Source organism: Nyctibius grandis, chromosome 4 (assembly GCF_013368605.1).
Source record: "Nyctibius grandis isolate bNycGra1 chromosome 4, bNycGra1.pri, whole genome shotgun sequence".
Classification (NCBI taxonomy): domain Eukaryota; kingdom Metazoa; phylum Chordata; class Aves; order Nyctibiiformes; family Nyctibiidae; genus Nyctibius; species Nyctibius grandis.
The window spans coordinates 15359889-15384659 of record NC_090661.1 but is presented as its reverse complement, the minus strand read 5'-3'; the positions used below and the strand labels follow the sequence as shown (position 1 = coordinate 15384659).

Here is a 24771-nt window from a genome sequence, read left to right as displayed (position 1 = left end):
GTATTTTGGAATTATATGCACAAACATACCTGTATTTTCAAATACTCTCCTCTGACAAGGAGTTAGAGCTACAGGAAATAACACCGCTATTTTATTGAAGCTTGAGTACAGAGTTCACAAGTATGTTACAGGATTCATTAAAGATCTTCTAAATGTAGGCAAAAGGAACGTCTGACAGTATGTTAAGTTCTTCAGGGGGTTTATGCCCAGAAAAGGATGGCCAAACAGTCAACCAGAAGTATTTGTGGGTCAAATGATGACACTCCACTTCAGACAAAGTAACTGGGGAGTCCCTTTGCTGTCTGAACGTTGGCTATACCTGGTAGGAAAAAAGGACAGGCATAGTTTAAATGAAGGAGAGGTGGCTAGCCTCTTTCTTTTGTTTCATGTGTACTGGTCCTTTAATTCTATTTTAGCAATAGGTTCTATATTCCTTCTCTGTATTATTGCTTCATGAAATAAAGTTGAGCGAAGGTCAAAATGGAAAGGTGATAATTAAATAATATCTTCAGATTGCATTAGAGGGGACAGACGACAGACTTGTGGGGTAGGATCATAACTCTGGTTCTGACTGAAGCTCCCAGATGAATAACTGGTTCTTATTGCATTCTTAACCCATATTCCTGCCCGATCAAAAAGAGATCCCTATACAGAAATGGTATTTGCTTGCTTCTCCCCATCCATCTGTTTAATAACCTCTGAATGCTATAGTGTATGAGTTGCTATAGTGAGGGAATCCAGGCACCAAGACAGACACTGTTCGAGGTCAGGGAGGAAACTGGTTCACTGTTTGCATTTTAATAACTCAAGGCCCAGCTGAAATCAAAGCTCTACCACATTTAGGTACCATTAGAACTTGTATTGAGCTCCCGAGGACATTCACAAAGTAGCCAAGCCTGACAAAGCAGGAGTGATTATGAGTAAATCCTCCACAAGAATAAACTAAGTCAGTGGTACAGTGGAGGGTTGTCAAGTCTTTCCTTCCCCTTTGAACTGCATCCTGAAACCTAAGGGGGCCACAAAGCCCTGTGCCTCAGAAGTGGTGCCCCAGAAGTAGGTCACAACTTGACGTACATGCCAGTGGCTCTCCCAGGAGGTCCTGCCACTGGGCTGCAGGCTGGGGCAGAGGTAGGTGTGCAGCCAGCCTGCAGGGCAGTCCCAGCCCTAGGACCTGGGCAGCCTCTGCTGGGTCTCCTTTCCTCTCACTGTCAGGTATTCAAGTCGCCCGCCAGACCTTGTACCAGCTCAGCATTTCTGCCTGTCATGAGACAGAGACCTCCAATATCCCTCGCCTGAACTGCATGTGAGCTGATCACAGCTCAAAACCAGTAGATTAGTCCGCTTTTTCTAGGGTGCACTGCTGGGTTCTGTCTGCTCTGATGACATGAAGAGAAGTAAACTGTAGGCATTTTAAAACAATGTACTGGTGTGTGTAGATAGTTGCGCATTTTTCCTATCTTAAGTATAGAAAATACCATTGTAAACCAGAGCTAGTAGTATTTTAACATTTAGCACGTCTGAATGGAAATGGTTTCTAAATGTTCCTACGTGTTTTCCTTCACAGTCTTTATGAATGCAGCAATACCAATTGCAGCTGTACTTATAGTAAGTATGGACTTTTCTAAGTAGTGTTAATTACAACGGCATTTTCAAGTATAAGTGATGTGGAAATGAGGATGGAGGAGGACAGGATGCAAACCTGCTACACATTTGCAGTTCCCCTGGGAGAGAATGGAAAATGTCCACTTGTCGTCTGTGACTACAAGCAGCCCGGAGTGTGCAGCACTTCCCCAAACGGTTAAGAGAATATAAATTAAGATTCTGTAAATGAAATGCTTATGAAATATGAAGTCTTTGTGTGTTTCCTTCTTTATGACAAAACGCTGATGATGATGTCTGTCTCTTTGTAGACATTTGTGGTCCATGCTCATCTGACAAGAAAGGCTGACTTCTCCCCATCCGTGGCATTTGCCTCCATCTCCCTGTTTCATATTCTTGTGTCTCCATTGTTCCTGCTCTCCAGTGTGGTTAGATCCACTGTCAAAGCATTAGTAAGGTGAGAACTGTAAATTTAATATCTTTGCTACCACCTCTCTGACTTTTGAGAATGTGTCCGTTGCTTATTTTCCAAGTGTGAGTTTAGAAATAGTGTGGTGATTATTTATCTGTTGTTGTTATAAATTGCTTCCCAGCTTTCTGCCTTGCATGATTCACTTGGTTGTAGCATGTGGGCCAAGTTCTTTGCTGACAACAAGCGTCACAATCTGTATTTTGTGGTCCATAGGTGGTACTTTGTTGTGTAGAACGGGTTGAGCTGTATTAGTACTGCATGCAATATGTATGTGGTAACAAGAAAGGAAGTGAAAACTTACTGAAGGTTTAGTTTTGTAAATCACCCAAATGTTTCCCTCCATCAAGCAGGTAGAAGGGAAAAAGGTAATCACAGAAGCGCATGTGCTTCAGTGTGTATCTCTTGAGCTGTGCTCAGCCTCCACCGCTCTGCCTGAGATGTTGCCTGTTGGTGGAGAGTTAGACTTAAACAAACAAACAAAACCCCATAAAAATCACTGTGAAGTGTGAGAGTAAGTTAATGACTAAATGTCTAATCCAGACTTGATGAATTTTTACTTTCTTATGAACGTGTTAGTCTGAGTGTTCAAAAAGTGAAATAACAACCAGTAGAACTGCTATTTCACTGGGCGTTTGAGTATCAACACATTTGTGTAAAAACCTCGTAATGCTTTTCATATCCCCTGAGTGATAGGGGAGGAAGAGACAGTTTGGGCTTCTAACTTTATTAGGACCTCTTTGTGACCTCCAATATAGCTGTCTCAAGATCTTGTCTAAACTATGGGACAGATACTGGACACCAGCCTTTGCTTAATTGCCTTTGTGTCGCTTTGGAGATGGAAAGGAGACTACAGCAGGAGGCTGAGATTGCCCTCGCTGTTTTGAAATTCCCTGACAGTGCGAAGTCACAGCTGTGCCCTCTCTCCTAATAACTGTGAAATCTGAGAGTGTCAGCGGCTTTTTGCAGCCACTGCGGTAGTCCCTAGAGTCATGGCAAATTGTCATGCAAAGATTGCAGCCAGCAAAGTATCTGGGGGCCCACACTGGCACTGGTAATGGGCATTTATTTTGGCTTGTCTAAGGATTTCTTTGTAAATGAGTCATGTGCCTGTTAATGCTGCAGGAACAATTCTAAAGCAATTAATATCAGCCAAGTATTAATTGTTGCTGGCCGGGAGTTCTTCGTGAGTTATTCTGTAGTTATCTTCTTGTTAGCAGGTTGTTGCCTTGCCATTTGTAGTGCAGACAGGAATCCCCCAGTTCAAGTTGACATGATCCTTGTCTTCATGGCTGGTGGTATCACAGGCATCCAGGTAGTGTTCCAGAGTGCATTGCTCCATAGTGCTGCTGGTGCTACTCTAGATGTGTCTTTTGAGTACCCCATCCTTTCGTGCAATATTTTGGAAGCACGTGCTAGATATTTTCAACCCGTGCAAACACATGCTTGCTTAAATAGTTTGGTAAATGTGCAAAAGCATACGGTTATTAGAAAGCTGTGTTTGTGCCAGCTGAGCACAACTAATATTTACTTGCTATAACTGTGTCCTGCTGTTACAGCCTCCTGCTAATAAGTGGCTGATCAGTAAGATCAGGTAAAGGTAGCCTAATAAACCTTGATAAAATTGTACTTCAGCTTTCTTTAGGCTGAGATATTCTAATTGGTTTTAGCAAGTGTACAAAAACATCTTCTCCTGTAGAGACAGAAAGGAGCTAGGTAAAGCAGAAGTTGATCCACCAGCACGTAAAGGGTGCTAAAAGGTTGTCACTGGCTTTGCATCTCAGGCACTTCACAGCCCCTGCTCTAATATTGGCTACTGTCTCTGATGCCAGATGCTATTAAGGACAATAATCTCCACAAATAAACTTGTCAGTATCTTTAATCATTACGCATGTGCCCAACTGCAAAGCATCCTCATGGATTGTCATTGACACTATCAGAACAACTGTGTGATTGATTCCAGTGGTAAAACAGATTTAAAGCTTCTGTTCCACGTAGGGCCCCTGCAAACTTTCCAAGTCATGGGGCTAGGGTTTTTGCTTCTGAGGGGGGGAACTGTTGAAAGTCTTGAGGAAGGTGAGAAATTCTGTTATCTTTTTGAAAAGTTTTTTTAATATATAGAGTGTTTGTGCCATTGCAAATTAAAACTGAGAAGCCAATTGATGTATTTCTTAAGTGTGAGGCCTTCAAGGACAAAGGGTACAGTGTACAATTTTCCATCAGCACAGAAAAGGTTAAGTAGCAAGAGTGGCATTATGTATCTTACTGGGTTTAATATGAAACGGCTTTTTCAGTCAGCTGTGCAAATAACCATGTTTTAATCAATACGTCTATTCTGTGGCTTAAAAATAAGCTCCCCCATGGAGACACTGGAATACTAGTGAAATTGCAATGTCAGCGAGAGCTCTGCAGAGAATGTCCTTTTTTTATTCTTTAAGAGTGTAGAATGGTGTGGCATCCTGAAATATGAGTTGCTGCCTCTAACAAAAGATTTTCTCACAGCTATACTGTGTTTCCTCAGTAATTGCCACAGGAGCAGCAATTCCAGAATTAAGCAGAGCATTGGGCAGAGGGCTTGCAGAGAGAAGTCTTGGCGCTTAGAGTACAGCGACCTTGATATACCACCAGAGAGCAGAGGGCAAAAATCAAACTATTGAGTGGCTCTAGAGACATAGTCCAAGAATATGTTTTGCTGTCTTCTCTTCCTCCCCCTCTAGACCCTGGAGCAGATACACAGGGGACTTTATCTGCTTTTTATACCTTCAGAGCAATTATTCAAATGTCAGTGTAATTTTCCTATAGAGAATGTAGGTGCAGTATATAGGCAGCATCTAAACCATCATTTGGTCCATTAAAGACATTTAAAGTGTTCTTTTTAACATCTGGTTCGCTGAACTAAAAAGGTAAGATCATTTCTAGCCCTGTTTTCCAGAGCTTTGTGCAAATAGATATAAATATCTCTAGTGATGTGGCTTCTAATTCCTTCCTTTGAGATAACAGGCCTTCCCATTAAGGAATTTTGGTCCAACACTGAGCCTGAATTAGTTATTACTCTTCTTGTCCCATCCCAAATACTTATTCTCCCCCTTTTCAGTTGCTTAGATTGTAGTACCTGCTATAGCTAAATTCACCCCACTGTGTATCTCTTAGTCCTCAGCTGCCATTAGCAAGTGGGCAGGTTGGCAGAAAAACTTAGAACCAGTTCTCTCCTAGGGAGTCCCCAGGTTCTTCAATCTCTGCTTGCAGGACGAGCACTAACTGTATGGGGAGTCTGCCTTAGGTAGTGCTATAATGCCTTGGTCCAGGCACTATTTTGGCACCAGTGAGGTATATTATGAGGTTCTTAGAGGAACCTAGGTCTCCTTCTGAAGAAAAAATCTCTGGCAGTGGAATGCAAAATAAATGCTTTTAAAAATTATTTTTATTTGTTAAGATTTGCATACTAACAGATAGCCACGTATCACTATGCTACAGTGGCATCATTTGCCTATTCCTCCCCAATTAGCCTAAGGCTAAATATTGAAATCAATTTTTTCAGCGCTTGTCTGTAAATTTATTTTTAGGAACTTAAGGCCTTCTGGCACTTTACGATTTTGGAGACTGATAGTTAACTTATTTCCAGCTAACTGAGCCCCTTTGATGTTGAGTTCATGATTCAGTCCACTTCCTTTACAAATTTCATTTGCTGTCCGTGTGAGTAGATTAGACATACATTTTATAAAGCCAGGTACAGAGAGAAAATTGATGTCATGATCTGTTAAATGTTGTAATAAAGGCACATTATCTCTTAGCTAATTAAATTTTAAGCAGCTTGGGAAGATTTTATGCATTTTCCTTTGTTGCTGGTTGTCAGGATTCCTTTTATATCTCATCTGTTGAACACTGTTCTGTTAAGGTATATTCCTTTATCATGTTACCTTAAACACTTCATATTTCATTGTAGCTGGTTGAATTTAGCTGACGGTGTACAGATTTCATCAGACTCCTAGTGTTCGTAAGACTGTGCAGTAGCACTGACTGCAACACTTCAGTAACGTGAATGACATTAACTCTACTTCAGCAAGTGGCTTCAAAATGAGCTACTGTTGTAGCTGGTCTGCATCCCACCAAGGGCCTGAAAAAATCTCATGTGTAATCTTTCTGGTGGTATCAGAAAAGACAAGACTTGAGAAGCATCTGCACAAACCATTAAAATATCCTAGCTGTTAACAGACTACAGGGCAGGTTTTGTCAACTTCCTTGCTGTAACTTCTCACTGCATGTTTTCGTACACCTGTAAAAAAGTGAAAACAACCAAACTATGCAGCAGACAGTGGTTGAAATACTAAAAGGGATGCTCTATAATAAACATTGCAGTGAACAAAAGTTCTGCATTCCAGGTTGAGGTGTAATTCTCTTTTTTCCCTTTCAGTGTGCAGAAACTGAGTGAATTCCTGTCAAGTGAAGAAATTGGAGAAGAGCATGATAAATCTTCAGAGCTAAGAAGTGCGGATAATCACAGCAAATACCAGGCAGTAGTGAGTAATGCTTTTTAATTGTGGGTGAAGGGGCTGGAGTAATTTGTACCCACAATAAATTATTTACTTTCCTAATTCCTTACTTCTTATTTCTTGCAATAGCAAAAACTCCTTTTAATACCCTGAACTGTATAAGTCCTAACATGGTTGCTTGGGTTTAGGACATTTTGCTGGTACTGCCACCAATTACTGCTTATTTCTGTCTTTCTGATTTTGCGCAGCCACTCAAAGTTGTTAACCGCAAGAGGCCTGCGAGGGAGGACTGGAACAATTACAGCTCTCACATGAGAAGACCCATTAACATCACAGAAGCAGATGATTTTTGTGTAAAGGTGATCTGAAGGTCACTCTAATAACACTGTTACTACAGTTCACTAATAGTCACTTTTGTATTCTGATGGCAGTTTCAAATTCAAGAACCAGCATGTGATGTGAACTGTCAGACACTTGTGCTCATGTAAGGGATTAACCTCCACCATTCTTTCCTATGTCTTCCATTTTAAGAATTGCCTACTGACTTCTGTGTTGTGATTAGCTGTGTGTATCCCTCTAGATTTCACTCAGCAATTTTCCATTTGAAGTGTTCAAGTCATTAGCCCTGTTCTCATGACAAAAATTTCCAACTTAGAACATGGAACAGCCCAGGTTGGAAGGGACCTCAAAAGATCATCTGGTCCAACCTTTTATGTATGCCAGACTTTCTTCAGTTTCCAATGTCTGTACAGAAAAATGATATGAAGAAAATCGAAAAGAATTTGTTTTAGACATTTCTAAAATAACCTTGTCATGGGTCTTCCCTTCTTCTTTTGGAATTCCTAGTAGCCTTTCAAGATGAAGTTAAAAACCAACCCCCAAAGACCTAACTTCTTTGAAGAAAAAATTAAAATTACCCATGCCACTTTGAAGACTGATGCTCTTGATTTGTTATGGAAATGGCCAGAAGTAATAAAAATCCTGATGGCTGTTGTAGTGGTGATGCTGTTTATTTAGGAAGTCTGCTATTACATTTGCATTTCTGGCACAAGAGCATGAGTAATTCAGTTTCATGGGACTAAGTAGGACAAGTGGTAGTGCTTTCAGGTTTATTTTTTTAGAGGCTGTCATCTGACATGCTGCTTTGGTGCAGGATCCTTCTTGAATAGACTTCCAGGAAAATAGGAGGAATATTTGCAAGAGGGTTTTGAGTGGAGTGCTGGATCAAAAGACAGCCTGGAATGACAACAAAGGAGCTTGTCACAAAGGAGACACCAGAGTAGTAACCTCTGGAAGGACAGTATTTATAAGGTGTTGAATAGAAAGCCAGGACCCCAGCCATAATCTTTGGCTCCATCTGCTGACATTGTTGTCACTGGAGGCACCTGGGTCAGGGAACTTCTGCAGTTACTAAATACTGTCTGTCTGCAGCTCATTGCTCATCAAGGGGCGTTTTTTGAGAGAGGATCCTCTGGCCGCCTTCAGTAATCTGGAGGGAGGAACACTGCACTTGCTTTCGCTCATTTTTTTTAGGTTGTTTCATAAGATAAGAGTATCACTTTTTTCTCCAGGGTAGGATAAAAGCGTCCCGTTCCACTCTTCTCAGATCAAAAAATGTACCTTGCGTTGCTGAAAGGCTTTGAAGGCTTCAGTGGCTCTGAAAAAGTGAGAGAAGAGGGTCCTGTATGAATACAGGCCTTTTAAAATTGTCTCCTTTCCTATTTTTCACAGTATCCATGGAAATCTCCTCCATTTAAAGTCCTGAACAGGCTTTGTTTCTTGTTTTTAGTTTCTTCCCGTGAAAAGATTTCTTTACCTAGCAAAACCTAGGTTATCTGAGAATCATATCAGAAATACAAAGGAAAATACTGTAATAGGCAGCAACATCTAATTTCTGTGGAAAGTTCTGCAAATCTGCTTGGTATTTGGACCATGTAATTGCTGTATATGCTGAAGTGTGTCTAGAGTGACATTCACTGCTCTGCAGACAGCAAACTGCAATCCTGTGTATAATTTAATCACGTCAGAGTCATTTCACTTATTTCATGTACCCACCTTACAAATAACAAAACAAAAGAAACCCTAAACAGCAACTTCTTTTTCCTCAGGAATTGTCCATAATTTTCTAATTGTTGTGCTTGTTTGAGTTCAGAGATTCTTGCACATCAGAATACAGGCCTTTACAAAATCAGTCGTTTGAATATTGTTTCCTGCATTGAGTAAAGGCTAACTCTATTCCTGTGCTCAGTGTAATGAAAACAGAAGAAGTGTCTCTGATGCTGAAAAAAAGAAGTCAGCTGTAAAGCTGGTTTTCTGTTTCTTATTTCTCTCCATCCTGGCATAGATCACAAATGGATTTTTCACTTGGACACCTGAAGGTCCTCCAGCATTGTCCAACATTGATATCCGAATCCCTCAAGGTACAAAATGACATCAGATATACAGAATAAGATGTTTTTCCATGAGCATTTGGTAAATCAGAAGCTTATATCTATCTTCCTCTCTCACAGGTCAGCTAACAATGATTGTAGGACAGGTTGGCTGCGGTAAGTCATCTCTCTTGCTAGCCATACTTGGTGAGATGCAGAAGATCTCTGGGAACATATTCTGGAGCAGGTAATGCTATTTAAAAATTCAAGCTTGAGTTGAGTATTAATGCAGAAAAAAAGCCAAAATCTATCCCGGGAACCTGTTTGTGGAGTCAGGGATTTTGTAGGTGTACAGTCAAGATAAAAACCTTACCCTAAGTGGTAGGGGAGCTTGTCAGAAAGAACCCCCAGCCAGGGTCAAGCAAGCTGTCGATTCCATTGATTGGAATAGATAACCATACTTGGGCATTCTGCACTTCAGCTATGTAACCTGAGTGAAACTGTAACTAATTTGGAATCAGAATTAATTAGCTTGAAGCATTGTGCTGCTACAGAATGGCATTTGCACTTTCAGGCCTGAGCTCATGTCTTTGAATGGAACTATAAAGAGGTACTGGCTCCCTAAGAGTAGTCCCTGGCTGTGCTTTTCGATGTGTGCTCCACCCCAGCACGGGTCTAGTGCCTGAGAAAATGAAGAGTTTTTTTATAAGTGGCAGCGACCTCAGGATACTCCCCCAGTGCATCCTGCCTGATTTGACAAGAGGGAGATAGTCACGTCCTTCCCTCCTTTCCCAAGGGGACACAGCAGCTGCGCTCTGACAGCCAATTGTAGATTATACTTGTGTCTAACTTTTGTACTGGCCACAAAGGGAGGAAAAAAATGCTACCGAACTCCAACAGCTTACAGTGTTAGGACTTGGTGTCTTGGCCTTCAAACTAAATGACAGGTGGTATAATATATTGCAACTCCCGTATGTGGTTTCCGGTAAATCACTTCCATCTCTAGTACACTGTCTCATCAATGTGGGTGAATATTTTTGGCTTGTTTATTTTACAGTAGTAGACTTCCTAGCCATACAAACTACACTTTGCCTTTTGGGATACAATTATTTGTAGGTAAAGCTTGACAAATTGTAGAAGAACCTAGGAAACAATTTTATTTCCAACTGATTGGGAATGAAGGAACAAAGGTGCAAATGCAAGTCAAATCCATGCACTCTGATGGACAGAGGGTCATTGTTACCCAGTGGGTTCTGCACTGATTTTGTGAAACAATTCTCACAAATTCCTTGAGTGTTTGTAGAGAGATATTATTTCTATCCAGCCTTCGTGCGTAAGCCAGTCACACTACTCAGAATTGCACATGCTTTAATAGTAATAGTACAAGGAAGGAAGGTTCCCTGTTTTATAGGTGGGGCAAATGAAACATAGGAAGGTGACCCTTTCAGCTGGTGAGGGAGACAAGAACAGAAGCCAAAGTTCCAGAATGTGGTGCTCTATCCATTGAAACATACTTCCCTAAGCAGAAGATCAGAGTATGGTGAGGCACCATACAGAATCCCTGCAGCCTTATTAGGTGAACTAATTTCATTTCAGCAAGGCTGTATTTTTTTACAGATGACATAACATGATTAAGAAGTGTAATTTGAATGTCTGATGCTAAACTAAAACAGATGACTTGATGGTTCTGATCAGACTTTGTTTTTAAACAGCACTTGTTTAGAAGTATGTGCTTCACAACAGTGTAAAGGTCAGAACTGGTTTTCATGTCTTCTGTATGCACCAAAGTATCACAAGGTAAAATTCAGTTGTTATCACATTTGCTTTGCTATCTGTCAGATACCTATAAAGGGGCTTGTGGCTGAAACAATCTTAGCACTGTAAGTGCTGGCTGCGCTGGGACAGATTATGTTTTGCCTCATCTTTCAGGGCTGCTACCGTGTGCATTGGTCTATTCAGCATGATAGATGCAGTCAGGGTAGGCCGCACACCTGTGTTGTAAAACTATCAGATGAAAGCTCCCTTAATTTGATAAGAAAATACTAAATGCCTGACCAGGTACATGCAACATTATCCCAGGTTCAAGGAGAGTAGTCTTATCAAGTAATCGCCAGAGCTCGTAGCCTTAGCTCAGGCAATGAAATGTTTCACCAAAATCAGCAAGATCCTTGTTACAGCTCTTTCTTTGGGATGAGACGAATGCTTGGCTTCAGTCATTCATGTTACAGGATAGTCCTGAATTATTTCATTCCAAATTTCCTTCCCCTTCCCTTCCTTCAAGGTCACAGCTATGAAGACAAAGAATACGTCCTGCTGACATGTCACTCAGTGCTCAGGAAATCGGGATTCTATTCCTGGCCCTTCCCTTGGTCTAATGGATAACCTTGCACAAGTCATTTCCCTCCTCTGTGCCTCCATGCTCTAGTGATAAAACAGGATTAACTGCATATCATCTTCATTTGCTTCCTATAAAAATTATTTGTTTCAAAACCTTAAAAATAAGTGTACTTTATTCCTGGGCAGAAATCAGCTAATGTCAGAAGTGAGCACTGGCTCATTTGTGATTTTATTTTGTTGTTTGTATTACAGTGTGTGCCTGGAAGGTCCAGCTCAGATTACTGCCCCTTGTCCAAAGCAGGCTGAGAGCATCTCAGCATAAATATTTTATAATATGGTTAGAGATTAACAAAAATAGACAAATCATTATTTACTTTCTGAACAGATGGTAAACAGTATTGATTTCACTGGTTATTGAGTAAATAATTATAGTATATGCCATGCTGATTTTTTTCTGGGCAGTATCTCACTTTAAATAGTCCCAGTTCAAGTCCATGGAGCAGTTTTTGTATAAGTCTTTTTGGAGTAAATAATATCAGAAAATTGACCTAAATGAGAAATAGTTTGCTCAAGCGAAATTACATCATTTGTTTCTACACAGGACATACATACTCCCATGTGCATCTAGAGCCCTTATAATGTGAAGGAAGTGCTAGATTCGTTAAGGTTGTTAACAGTAGATTTTCTTCTACTTGATATGGAGTTGACTGTTTTCATCAAAAGACAATATTTTTAAAGTTATTTTGATGCCTAAAAAGTACATCAGTTTTTATAAATATGGGTTTACTGGAGTTTTCAGAAACATCCACATAATTTTATTTAAATTGGAAATAGAGATTTGAAGGCTCAAATCTCAGAAGCACATATTTGCATCTTTAGCCATCCATATGCCTTGAAAAGTTAGATAGTGAGGGCTAGATCTAACATATATTACTTTGACATTTCAACACTGGCAGAAAATAAATGCATCCTTAATTGCCAGGAGTATGCAGGGAAGGGAGGGATAAAGCAAAGTCAAAGTGGAAAAAAGTGGGTTGAAATGGCTGAGCTAAAACTCTAAATGGAGAATTAATTTTTCCAGCTACAGAACAGAAACACAGATCAGGGGATTGATCGGCCAATACTTACATAGGAAAATTGTGGCACCTGTGGCTGTATAGCAATAGAACGTGGTTAACAGAGGAAGTCAGGACATTTCTGTGCAGTGCTGCACCTCGTGTTAGTCTCTGAGAATCGTTCGTGCCCTGTGAGTGCGGTGCTTTGCCCTGGTTTCTGAGCAGAAGCTGGAGCAAAGTTGCACACCTGCAGTGAACACAGGTAAATTGTGCTAGCCAGGAGGGCCCCTGGCTGATCTATGCTTCTGGAGCTATGTTGATGGATTATATGAGCTGCACAGTTTTCTGCCTGTCCAGCAGGCTGGTGTAGGAAAAAAGCACAGTGGAGAGGGAGTTGCTGTCATGCACAAATACTACGTGTTGCAAGTTATCAGCGTGTTCCCTGGTAGAATGCATGCCCGACCTTCTTCAGGGTGGTCCGTGAAGCAGGAACCAATGTTCGTTGTTCAGGGTCCTTATGTTATGCATGGAAGGGCTGGAAAAGATACTCTCTATTTCAGACCCTTGATGGTTTCTGCAAAGAATGTGTTGCTACTTAATAATATGCAACAGGTTCATGGGTTTTTGGAGAAGGTGCCACTGAGTTCACACAGTCACTAAAGACCAGTGGAGTGTGAGGTAACTGTGGAAAAGCTTTGTTCGGTACACTGACCTTTGGAATAAAGGTACTAATGGCTGGCTGGCCCTCTCAAATTCTACAGCAAATTGAATTTAGATATGGTCACTGCTTACTATGCATAAACTTTTTAGAACTGTCTCAAACCAACCTTTTAAACTGAAAGTATGGTTTTCTTTCCTGGGTATTTATAAGCAAATGGTGTTAGCATAAAGTTAATGAGACTGTTCTCCTTAAAGCATGAAAAACTTTGTTTCTCCTTGATTTTATTTGTACCACATGACACCCAGGTTTTTAATTCTTTTCAATGGAACTGGATTTAGCATCAGCAATAAGCATGGCCAGTCATCCTGTCGAAACAACTGTCTGTGAACATTTTGGTACACGTTCAAAAATAGCGAAAACAAAACCTGCCCGTCCCTCAGACCTGCCCACACTTACTTATACAGGCACATCCCCCCAAGGATAGGGCTGATCCAGAACGAAGTGTGTTGCAAGTCAACTGAAGGTGGGATTTGGGGTTCAAACTAACCCGTTGCATGCTGCAAAGGTGCCGTTACTGCCATGGAAAAATACAGTATCACAAATTATCAGTTTGTTTCCCCTGAAAATGTCCTTTCTTTAATGGAACTACATTCTTGTCACACTAGGACTTCTCAGTTCTGTTAGCACCTCCAGGACAGAGTGGAGGTGATTTTATTTGTTGAGTCAAATGAAATGTTTATAACTAAAAAAAACCTGTCACCAAATTTTTTTTGACTGCTAAAATCAAGTCAGTTTGTGTAGAAGGAACAGATGCTGCGCTGCAGCTCTGTGATAAATATTGTTTGCAGTCTGTGCACTAAGTGGAATTTAATAGTGTTTCTTTCTGGGGCAGATTGCCTGTGCTTGCTTAAGTAAACAATCTTTGCTTTCTATTTGTGATGCAGCTGTACTTCTGACAGTGAGACGGGGGAAGATGTCAGGTATGGTATTGTATTGGTCTTCCTAGTAAATTGCTTGCAATAGAAGGAACCAAAGGTTTCTAAAACCTATGCTTAAGATTTTCAGAATTCTGAAAATCAGTGAAGCTTTCACTGCATTGATTAGCTTAGGATACAGTTTTTGAAACCACCCACGTGACTTACGGAAATAAGAGCTGGATTTCCTTTATGTAAACATTGCTATTTAGCACTTTTGGAAATCATATCCTAACTTTCCTGTATGTCTTTGAAAATCCTTCTCTTAAAGTCTGAACCAGATTATTCCCTAATGTTACACTTTAAAAAATAGCATCAAGTATTGTTTTAAAGGTTTCACTTACTAAAGCAAATTCTTCCCATTACCCTTCTCTTCGTTTTTTACATCCTGTCATAAGTTTATTTTCTCACCTAGCATTCTTCAGGCACACACAAACTGAGAAGTGTGGGGAGTAGCAGATTAGCCCATCTGTTGGCAAGGGATCCTTGCATGGAAATTATTTTTACCTGATTAACATAGCTCAGCTTGAATTCTGGGAATATCTACCAAATCAACTGAGAGCAAAGCTTTCTCACATGGTTGTCATTTTAGTGTGGCGCACAGACCTCCAGAGTGGTAAACCTTGTAGAAGTGACAATGCTATCCCTGCTGAAGTCAGTGAGAACTTTGTTACTGAAATCGGCAGAGGAAAAATGTCATATAATGTCCCTTTTCTTGACTTATGCTAAACTGTGTGTCTTCTACTGACCAGAGTATCTGCTTGGTTCTGTGACACACCAACTATTCCACTGCTTTTTCTTTAGATTTATCAGCCTCTTCTCTCCCATTTACCTTATTTCTCAGACCTGTTACCTGGTTGTCCTGCAGAACTGCTCCCATCTGTATGTAGTATACGAGGGAGTTTCATTTATCGAATGACTAAGCCTCATGGTTAAGGATACTTGGAAATCTCACAGTTGTTTCTGTATAAGACACTGCAATTTCTGGGCCAAGATAAAGTGAAAACACTTGAACCCATTAAGATACAAGAGAAATATGATCAGAATTAGACATTCATCTGTTTGAAACTGTTATGGGGATGGACAGCAAACAGATAACATACACAAGAGTATGGCAGGCATATTAAAAAGTAGGAAAGAATATTAGACTGTATGAAACAATTACCTACATTATTATAGGTTCTGGGAATCCTAGTTATGTTGGTTAAGTGCTGTAGGAATATGTCTGGTGGTTTTGCTGCACTAGCATCCTGTAGAACATTTTTGGTGTTCTCAGAACAGAGTATTTTGAGACAAAGTCTTGTGAGGTCTTGAGCATTTGCTCATAGGTGTTGAATTCTTTCTACAAGGTTGTTTAACGCTTCTCAAAACTGAAGCTTTAACCATACCTTTTCTAGGTCAATATCACAAAGTACAGAATTTTAGCATACTTGAGAGATTTATTTCTGTTATGTAGTCATTTTGGTTTATTTTTAATTATAGCATGGTGATAGTACTGTAAGGTATTATTTGCATTGTCTAAAATAATTGAATTTTTTAAAAAACCTCTTGTGTTTGTTTTTTTGCAGCCCAGAGAAAGAATCTCCTGTTGACACGGAATTCAGGTACAACACTTTAAAAATAACTAGAACGTCCAGAGGTCCCTTCCAACCTCAGCCATTCTGCACTCTGTGAATATTCTTCAGAAGTGTCTGGACTTAATGAGTTGTTCCTCCTTAGAAGGCAAATGGGTTGTCTCTGTATGCAGCTACTGCAAGATTTAGAAGTAAAACCAAGCAAGTGACCCTTGCAGTTTAATAACGTCAAAAAAGTATGTTCCTGGATACTTAGGACTGGCAATAACACAATGTCTGTTACCTACCATCAGGCTAAAAATAGTGGAAGCATATTTTTTTGTTCATGCAGTAATAGTATAGCACAGGACAGTACATATTTGATTTTGAGTTGTTGACTAATAATAGAAATTCATTAATTGTGCAAAATCATCAAGACAAAAGTGTAGCCAGCAATCCAAAACACATAGGAAAGGCTTTGCAATGTATTATTTCCTCTTCCATTATAACCATAACTCCATTGCATTTTAAGTACATCGATTTTCTTTTAAAAATCACCAACATTTTAGACTTGGTAGGTTTATTAAGGTGCTGACATTCATATATTAGTATCCCTTAACTAGTTTTATTTTCAGTGATCTTGAATGCATACTGAGCCTACTGGACTTAACAAAATGAAATGTGAAGATAGGGTTAGATTAATAACACTAAACAAACAATCTTGACAATGTTGTTTCTGATTCTAAATTAATGAATAGGCTTGATCCTATATTACCAAAGAGCATAGTTTCCAGGGAGCTCAGGGGAGGTTTTCCCTATTTATTGTTAAGGTTGGATTTTGCTTTCTGCCTCTTTGTGATAATTAAGAGGCTATAGTTAGTCTGTCTTGTGTTGTCAGAGGAAAAATGCATGTGTGTTTAGGCAGTCTGGGGGTAGGAGGCAATTACTTGCACCCGCAGAATAAATTCTTCATAAGTCTTTGTGTGCTGAGCCATTTGTTTGCATTCAGTCTTTTAAGTGTGAATCCTTAAGTAGGTTCAAGGCAGGCTTTCAGAGAAAGTATTGCACACTCCGTTCCAGAATATTTTGTTCTCTGGGTTTTTGGCCATGTGTTTCTCACAGTTTCAGTAAAGTTTTGTTTGATTGCCTCTTTACTGTAAGAGGCACTGTAGTCAGGCAATAGATTTCTCATATGATCAAGCACTTGCAAGCTTTTTGCTTATGTCAAAATATGATCTGCCCTGATGTCATCCTAATGGCAATTTGCAATTAAGATTAATTTAGAGGGGTTTACTAAATTCTAAGTCCGTAATGAATTTTGGCAAGCTCATTGCTTGTTCCCAGATTACTTGAAGTAATTAATTCTCACTGATGTATGCCAAATGTGAATGGTGTTCCCAGGCATTGTGCTGGTTCTCAGCATGGAGTGCATCTTACTGGCAGTGCCCCTGTCTTCACTGAACAAAAGAAAACTTTTTACAAAAGTTGTAAGAACATTTTCCTGAAAACTTTGCTACTATTTTTCAAAAAATAAATTAGAAGGAACTTTTCAATCGCACTGAGAATTAAGAGCAGCAAAGGCACAGTTTCAAGCAATGAAAAGGAGGGGAAGGGAATACATGTTCATCTTGGAATGCTCAGAGCAATTTTTTCTCAATCATTGGGATGAGAATTTCATACTAATTGAAAAAATGCTTCCCTCTTGAGGCAGAACTGAATGCTCTTTGAATTAGATTTTGGGACTGCAGGCCAGGCTGCTTAGGGGATTTTTTCAGTCTTTTTCTTTTTTTTTTTCTTTATGTTTCATTTTCCAATAAAGAGAATTCATAAAACATAATTAAATTCTAATGAGCCATCAGACATTTGAACTTGGAAGCATGTTAGCAGGGTAGCATAACTGTGTGTTCTTTCAGGTCATCAAAGAAAACTGGAACCTATAATGACTTCTAAGCAAGCTTGGTGCAAGCCTGAAAAAATGAGCAGGGCAAGTGACCTTAACTCCTGATAAGAAAAGATAAAGCGCCTGGTGTATTTTGGCACCTCATGGTTTGAATTGCGTTCAGGTCCAACTAGAAGGAGGCTGCTGTAATAGCTGTCTAGCAGACAAAGGCTACGTTTGGGTGAGAGGTCCTGTCTTTTTATTGGATTAGCTGATATAGATGGAAAGAAAACAGATATGCTTTTAGGCGTACGATCCCTCTTTTGGCCCTTTTCTGGAGAAGTGCTGATATGCCAATGAGGTTTTCCAACAGTATCAGTTGCTCTAATAAAAAACATCGCCTTTCTCCCAGCTGTGCCTTACTGAGGTCCTTAGTGCACAACAGCCACAAAGGCACTGCTACTTCACTAACAGGCAGATGCTTTTATTTCTAAATAGTAATAATAATAATCCCTATGAAATAAAATATGCATGGTGAGATCCTGTTGACCATTCCCTGATAAGTTGTCCCTTCTGATGGTACATTATGGGGGCAATTCCACAGGGGGGAAATATTTTTTGCCTATGTTCTCTTTTCTTGTCTTTGTAGACATAGAAATATTTTACCTGTGGCTACTCATTTACTTTATGACTCAAGTTCTCTTTTTAGAATGGGAAAAATAAATGTGTTGGGAGCAGGGGGAATTGACTTTGTGCATGTGTGGAGTTGTTATTTTTTTCAAAATAGCTGTTGCCTAACTAGTGATGTGCTATACATGTTTTTTCTTCTTCTATCCAAACAGCCCTGGGATTTAGTCTTTGGTAATTTTCTTCCTGCCATCCGCACTGCTCAAGAGGCAGTTTACTGAGCTAGTCTTTGCAAAACCTACCTCACAGCAGAAAGAGGGAACAAACTGAAATTCAGTTAGGTGAACAATTTCAGTGTTCTGTTGAAAAATTGACATCTTATGTATTTCCTTGATGGGAGAGCTATTGATTGTCCTAAAGGCCAAAACTGAAAGAGCGTTTTTGAAGACTTATTACCAGTTTCTTTCTTTAAAAGAAAATGGTTTCCAAAAACGCCTACTGCACTGGTAAGCTGGGAACTCACAGAGTCACAGAGTCACAGAATGTTAGGGATTGGAAGGGACCTCGAAAGATCATCTAGTCCAATCCCCCTGCCGGGGCAGGATTGCCTAGACCATATCACACAGGAACGCGTCCAGGTGGGTTTTGAATGTCTCCAGAGAAGGAGACTCCACAACCTCTCTGGGCAGCCTGTTCCAGTGTTCAGTCACCCACACCGTAAAGAAGTTTTTCCTCAAATTTAAGTGGAACCTCCTTTGTTCCAGCTTGCACCCATTGCCCCTTGTCCTGTCAAGGGATGTCACTGAGAAGAGCCTGGCTCCATCCTCTTGACGCTTGCCCTTTACATATTTATAAACATTAATGAGGTCACCCCTCAGTCTCCTCTTCTCCAAGCTAAAGAGACCCAGCTCCCTCAGCCTCTCCTCAGAAGGGAGATGTTCCACTCCCTTAATCATCTTCGTGGCTCTGCGCTGGACTCTCTCTAGCAGTTCCCTGTCCTTCTTGAACTGAGGGGCCCAGAACTGGACACAATACTCCAGATGCGGCCTCACCAGGGCAGAGTAGAGGGGGAGGAGAACCTCTCTCGACCTGCTGACCACACCCCTTCTAATACACCCCAGGATGCCATTGGCCTTCTGGGCCACAAGGGCACATTGCTGGCTCATGGTCATCCTGCTGTCCACTAGGACCCCCAGGTCCCTTTCCCCTACACTGGTCTCCAACAGGTCTGCCCCCAACTTGTACTGGTACATGGGGTTGTTCTTGCCCAGATGCAGGACTCTACACTTGCCCTTGTTATATTTCATTAAATTTCTCCCCACCAACTCTCCAGCCTGTCCAGGTCTCTCTGAATGCCTGCGCAGCCTTCCGGCACATCAGCCACTCCTCCCAGTTTTGTGTCATCAGCGAACTTGCTGACAGCGCACTCTAATCCCTCATCCAAGTCATTAATGAATATATTGAATAGTACTGGTCCCAGTACCGACCCTTGAGGGACTCTGCTAGACACAGACCTCCAACTGGACTCTGTCCCACTGACCACTACTCTCTGGCTTCTTTCCTTCAGCCAGTTCACAATCCACCTCACTACCCGATCATCCAGACCACACTTCCTCAGTTTAGCTGCGAGGATGCTGTGGGAGACCGTGTCAAACGCTTTACTGAAATCGAGATAGACCACATCCACAGCTTTACCATCATCTGTCCACCGGGTTATGTCCTCATAAAAGGCTATCAAGTTGGTTGAGCAAGACTTCCCGTTGGTGAAGCCATGCTGAGTGCCCCTAATGATCCCCCTGTCCTTGATGTGCCTAGAGACAGCACCAAGAACAAGTTGCTCCATCACCTTTCCGGGGATGGAGGTGAGGCTGACCGGTCTATAGTTACCCGGGTCCTCCTTCTTGCCCTTTTTGAAGACTGGAGTGACATTCGCTTTCCTCCAGTCCTCAGGCACCTCTCCTGTTGCCCACGACTTAGCAAAGATGATGGAGAGTGGCCTAGCAATGACTTCCGCCAGCTCCCTCAGCACCCACGGGTGCATCCCATCAGGGCCCATGGATTTATGGACGTCCAGGTTGCTTAATTGGTCCCTGACCCAGCCCTCATCAACCAAGACAGATTCCTCCTCTATCCTGACTTCTTCTGGGGCCACAGGGGTCCGGGGCTCCTCAGGACAGCCTCCAACAGTATAGACAGAGGCAAAGAAGGCATTCAGTAACTCCGCCTTCTTTTTATCCTCTGTCTCCAGGGCCCCCACCTCATTCATCAGTGGGCCTACATTGCCTCTAGTGTTGGCTTTACCTGCAATGTATTTGAAGAAGCCCTTTCTGTTGTCCTTGACCTCTCTTGCAAGGTTTAATTCCAAGGAGGCCTTAGCTTTCCTAGTTGCCTCCTAAAACTCTGTGGGTTGGTTTTTGTTTTTTTTTTTCCAGGAAAAGAGGATCAGTAGCATATGCATCACAGAAGCCTTGGTTGCTCAATGCCACAGTGGAAGAGAATATCACATTTGAAAGCCCTTTTAACAAACAGAGGTAACAGGTTTCAGCACTGTTACATGCTTTACTCCCCTTTTATTAAATAATGGAGTTGCATAGGCCTCAGTTCACGCATGGGTCCCCATCTCTCTCTAGTAACGAACATGCTGCACCTGCCTGAACATGTCATAAGACCTTGAGTTCTGCACGGTCCCCCTTTGACCATGATTTTGCTGAAGGACACAAGGGACAGAGTTCAGTCTCACTTGAACTTAAGTGTAGAAGTGTTTTCATTTCCAAGGACTGTGTTTGTTTAGCATGCAGTATTCTCTTCTTACACCTGATTGACTAGTTTAACTGTCTTAGAAGGACATTAGCTGTTTGGGAGTGGGAATGTTGTTTATTACAATGTCAGTGTTTGGTACATTGTGAAGGATTAATGGGCTGCCTTTCTATTCAGTATAAATGCCCACCAAACATTCTAAAATATTTAGAAGTTAATTGCTGGTATTCCATCCCCCCAGCCCTTAAAAAGAGTGGTTGGCAATGTATTCACATCCTACACACATTTTTTTCTGTCGTTCTTGGATATTGAAACAAGAAACAAAGGCCCTGGGCATGAAAAAAGTTAAATGCTAAATGATAATAATATACCATGGAAGAAGTTGTGCTTGTTTTGCCTGGTTTTAACTATTAAATATTCTCAATTGGGAAGCTGACCTAAGATGCTTTTTCTTAGCTGAAATATTATTTACTTGCCTGTGACTGAAAGAGATCCCATTAAAACAATTAGTGGCTAACAAATATGTTTTCCACTGTGTGATTTTTTCCAGCTGGTTAATTTTTGTTCCTCTGCAGGTAGGAAATGTGCTTCTTTAGCAGTATCTGTGTGGATTTTGCGTTACCTTTTTTGTTTCTGCAGGTACAAAGCAGTAATTGATGCTTGTTCCCTCCAGCCTGATATTGACATTCTCCCTCACGGAGACCAAACCCAGATTGGAGAGAGGGTCAGTAAACAGCTACAGACTTCTATTTTTGTTTTAAATATATAGAGGGGTTTTTATTATTTTATTGCATTCTGAAAATCTTACCAGTTATTTGGCAGCAAAGGCAATCTTTTAGTTAAGTGTACGTTTGGGTCATTAGTCTGAAAGCTCGCTCAGTAAACATGGAAACACTGTCATTTATGTGAGATGCGATGATTTAAATGTGCTGCTGTCAGAATGTTTGACTAATTCTGCAGCCACTATCTCAGATATCCTGACTTCACGGTGCATTTTTTGGTTTCTTTAGGAGTACCATGAAAATTAATAATTCATAGATTTTTAGAGCCTCTTCATTTAAAAAAGGGCAAGTGTTTAATCAACGGCAAACTAAGCTTTGTCACATCAGGGAGGATTAGGGAGTGACAAGAAAGGAAACAGAAGTCACAGATTTGTAAACAATTTACTCTAGCATATACTGGGATGATCACAAACAAACAAACAAACAAAAACAAAAAAAAACCCTGAAAACCACAAAAAAAACACCCCACACAAGAATACATTTAAGGATACATTTCCATGCCTGATCTCCACACTGGCTACCATGTTAATTTTAAATGGATTACTTCCTAACCCAATTCATTGTGTAGCCAAACAAATGTTTTTTGACAGGAGGAGGGAAGTGGAGGGGAGGGAGAAGGTGGGGTAGCGTCTTTTGGCAGCAGTACTGGCTTATGAGAGCTTAAAGTGTTTGTGAAACTGCAGGTGGATCACAGAAAGGAAAAGTAACTGAGAGTAGGGTGGCAGCAGGGGACTAAGGGCCAAAACCAAGTACAATAGCAACCAGGTAATGTTCCCCTCAGCATGGTCTGACCTCCCAGCTAGCAATTACTGATTACAGTATATAATGGAGCTGATATAGTATGACGGCATATGATAATAAAAATAAATGAAAACCAGGACACAGCCAGACTCAAAAGGCTAACTTTTGAGTAGAAGTCTAGTTCAGACTGCCTGCAGAATATCTATGCCACCTACACCGTTACGTCACCACAAACCATTAAACATTTCCCATCCTTCTCATATGTATGGAGTACAGCTCCAGACAGAGTGCTCTGGCTTTTCTAACAGTTTGTGTACTGTGTTCCCAGCTGAATTGCAGGCCCACACTTTTTAAAAATTTCTCTGGGTTTCTTTGTTCAGAAAGTCTGTGGATAATCCAGTCAGAATATGAATATTCAGTTGATGTTTTTATAACTGTCTGATTGGTTTTCTCCTGCTTATCTCCAGGGTATTAATCTGTCTGGAGGGCAGCGCCAACGTATCAGTGTGGCAAGAGCACTTTACCAGCAGACAAATGTTGTGTTCCTGGTGAGTAGGTCCCATTATGTTTATGCTCCAAACAGAAGCACGAGATGTGAGCATTGAGAGTATTTTCATGGGTAACACACACAGCACATTGTGCTTCACTGAGCTAATCTAAATATGCACTATTTGTTTTATATCCATTGTTAGCTAGCCTGCAGGTAAGAAGCATTTTGTAAATGCTAAAGACAGATAGGTACTAGGATACAAATTGAAATGCTGATGCTTCCCCTGTATTTAAATTTCTTGGCTGTTGGGTTTATCTTTGATACTTAGAAATTTAATAGTCTCAGCTGTATTCATGAAATTCCTAAACTGTCTCAGGCCTAAAATTAATGTTGTCCTGTGTCTGGGATGTTTCCTTTCTGCAATAAACTAAGCTGTCTTCCCACCCCGAACTCCTTGCTGTATATTCTGTCCCAACTTCAACAGAAGTGCTATGGAAAAAGGAGTGAGAGCAGGCTCTAAAAACTTAGGAGGTGGGAAAACGGATGCATCCTACACACTCACTGGTAGCGAGCTTGCTTGCTTTCCAATTTAGGACTTCCTTCTTAAGCTCAGTTTTCAAGGAGCTTTGAATCCAGCTGTTAAACACAGCAAGACGTGAGTCACATGGGATTAGAAAACCTGTGCACATTAGAAGTCATCCCTAACAGTCTGAGAGGTTACTTAGACCTTTCCCTGTAATTAGGCTGATCAATATGTGCTTGCTTCATGTGTAGGGCATTTCCAGGCAATGACCAGAATGCAGGAGAGTAGAGAGTTAGGTGGGGAAGGTGTTGCAAATTCAGTATTGGGATGTAACTTGGTTTCGTCACTTTTATCCTTTTGTGCAGGACACTCAATAATCTCCTAATAGTAGCAGGTTCTCTTACAGTCTGAGAATGTAAAAGCACCTACAATTAAACTTTTTTCCAGTTATTACTCTTTCAAAAATAATCAGGAATCCTATATGTTAGTATTTGCAAACACTCAGTTCTTTTAAGACTGATTTTGTAAACAAATGCTTATGAAGCTTCTCTCTCACAAGCATGCACCTCATACTAAATAACCTTTCGTATTCTCTAAACTTCTTGTGATCATTGCAGATATGAAGAAAGGTCATGCGATAATTCATTACGTATTTTAGTCTTAATTACATTAATTCACTCAGCATGTTTTATTTGTCACATATCCGACTAGTCCTGTAGCGTGAACTGTTTTTTTTTCAGGTGTCTTGTAATCAATGCATCATTATAGTCATATATGGTGAGTGCTGCCTTAATGAACAGCCTCCCCTGACTCCACAGTGCAATGTCACGCTCTGTGAACTGGCATTTACAGTTCGCAGAAGTGCAGCATTGCGTACGAGGTGGCTGTGCACAAACTCAGGGCTCCGAACGATGTTTAGGTCTGTGCCAGACTGGAAGAGTGCAGCAGTAAAGCTGACAACGTACATCATTGCACACACGTTTTTGAGAATAAATTCAATATCACAGTTGGAAGTTAGTGTGTTTCAAAAGCACTTTTAAAATGCTCTGTTATGATGCTCTGATTTATTAGAATTTCAGTGGTCGTATTTATCTTACTGTTGATTTCAGATATTTTTGGTTTTGTAGATACATGAAAACAACAATACTAAAGTATCTAATGCAGTCACAATATAAATTGTTGCAAAATTGAAGGGAATAAAAATTCAAGGGGATTTTCTAAAGCACTCGCCTCTTTGCTTATACCTCTCCCTGACTAACTGGTGGCAATGATGCTACTCAGAAAGCAGAATTAATTTAAATTCAACCCTACTTTATCAGCAGAAATCTGGAGAAAAGAGAAAAAAATTGATTTTTAAGAAATCCTAGTTTTAGTGTAATATAGTAGTATGAAATAATAATACTGAGTATATCCTATAGCCAGTTCAAGCAGAAATAATGGATTTGTAGTTCCATATAAATAGGAT

General features: G+C 40.6%; 1 protein-coding gene and 1 long non-coding RNA gene across 3 annotated transcripts in view; one reads left to right on the top strand and one right to left on the bottom strand.

The window, feature by feature from the left end:
* LOC137662725 (uncharacterized) overlaps window positions 1-24771 on the bottom strand; it is a 56160-nt gene that overhangs the window by 641 nt on the left and 30748 nt on the right. The window contains exon 3 of one of the 2 annotated variants that reach the window (XR_011048041.1): window positions 7571-8215. The exons of the other annotated variant lie outside the window; for it this stretch is intronic. This is a non-coding gene — a long non-coding RNA (uncharacterized lncRNA). Of the gene's footprint in view, window positions 1-7570; window positions 8216-24771 lie in introns of those variants that run through there. 2 annotated transcript variants of the gene reach the window in all.
* Window positions 1-24771, top strand: part of ABCC8 (ATP binding cassette subfamily C member 8) — an 83498-nt gene that overhangs the window by 33133 nt on the left and 25594 nt on the right. The window contains exons 11-21 of the mRNA XM_068399396.1: window positions 1565-1605; window positions 1911-2056; window positions 6480-6585; window positions 6807-6917; window positions 8903-8978; window positions 9069-9174; window positions 13925-13960; window positions 15523-15558; window positions 20446-20544; window positions 21410-21494; window positions 22761-22841. Of these exons, the coding sequence (XP_068255497.1) occupies window positions 1565-1605; window positions 1911-2056; window positions 6480-6585; window positions 6807-6917; window positions 8903-8978; window positions 9069-9174; window positions 13925-13960; window positions 15523-15558; window positions 20446-20544; window positions 21410-21494; window positions 22761-22841 (923 nt within the window). The remainder of the gene's footprint in view (window positions 1-1564; window positions 1606-1910; window positions 2057-6479; window positions 6586-6806; window positions 6918-8902; window positions 8979-9068; window positions 9175-13924; window positions 13961-15522; window positions 15559-20445; window positions 20545-21409; window positions 21495-22760; window positions 22842-24771) is intronic.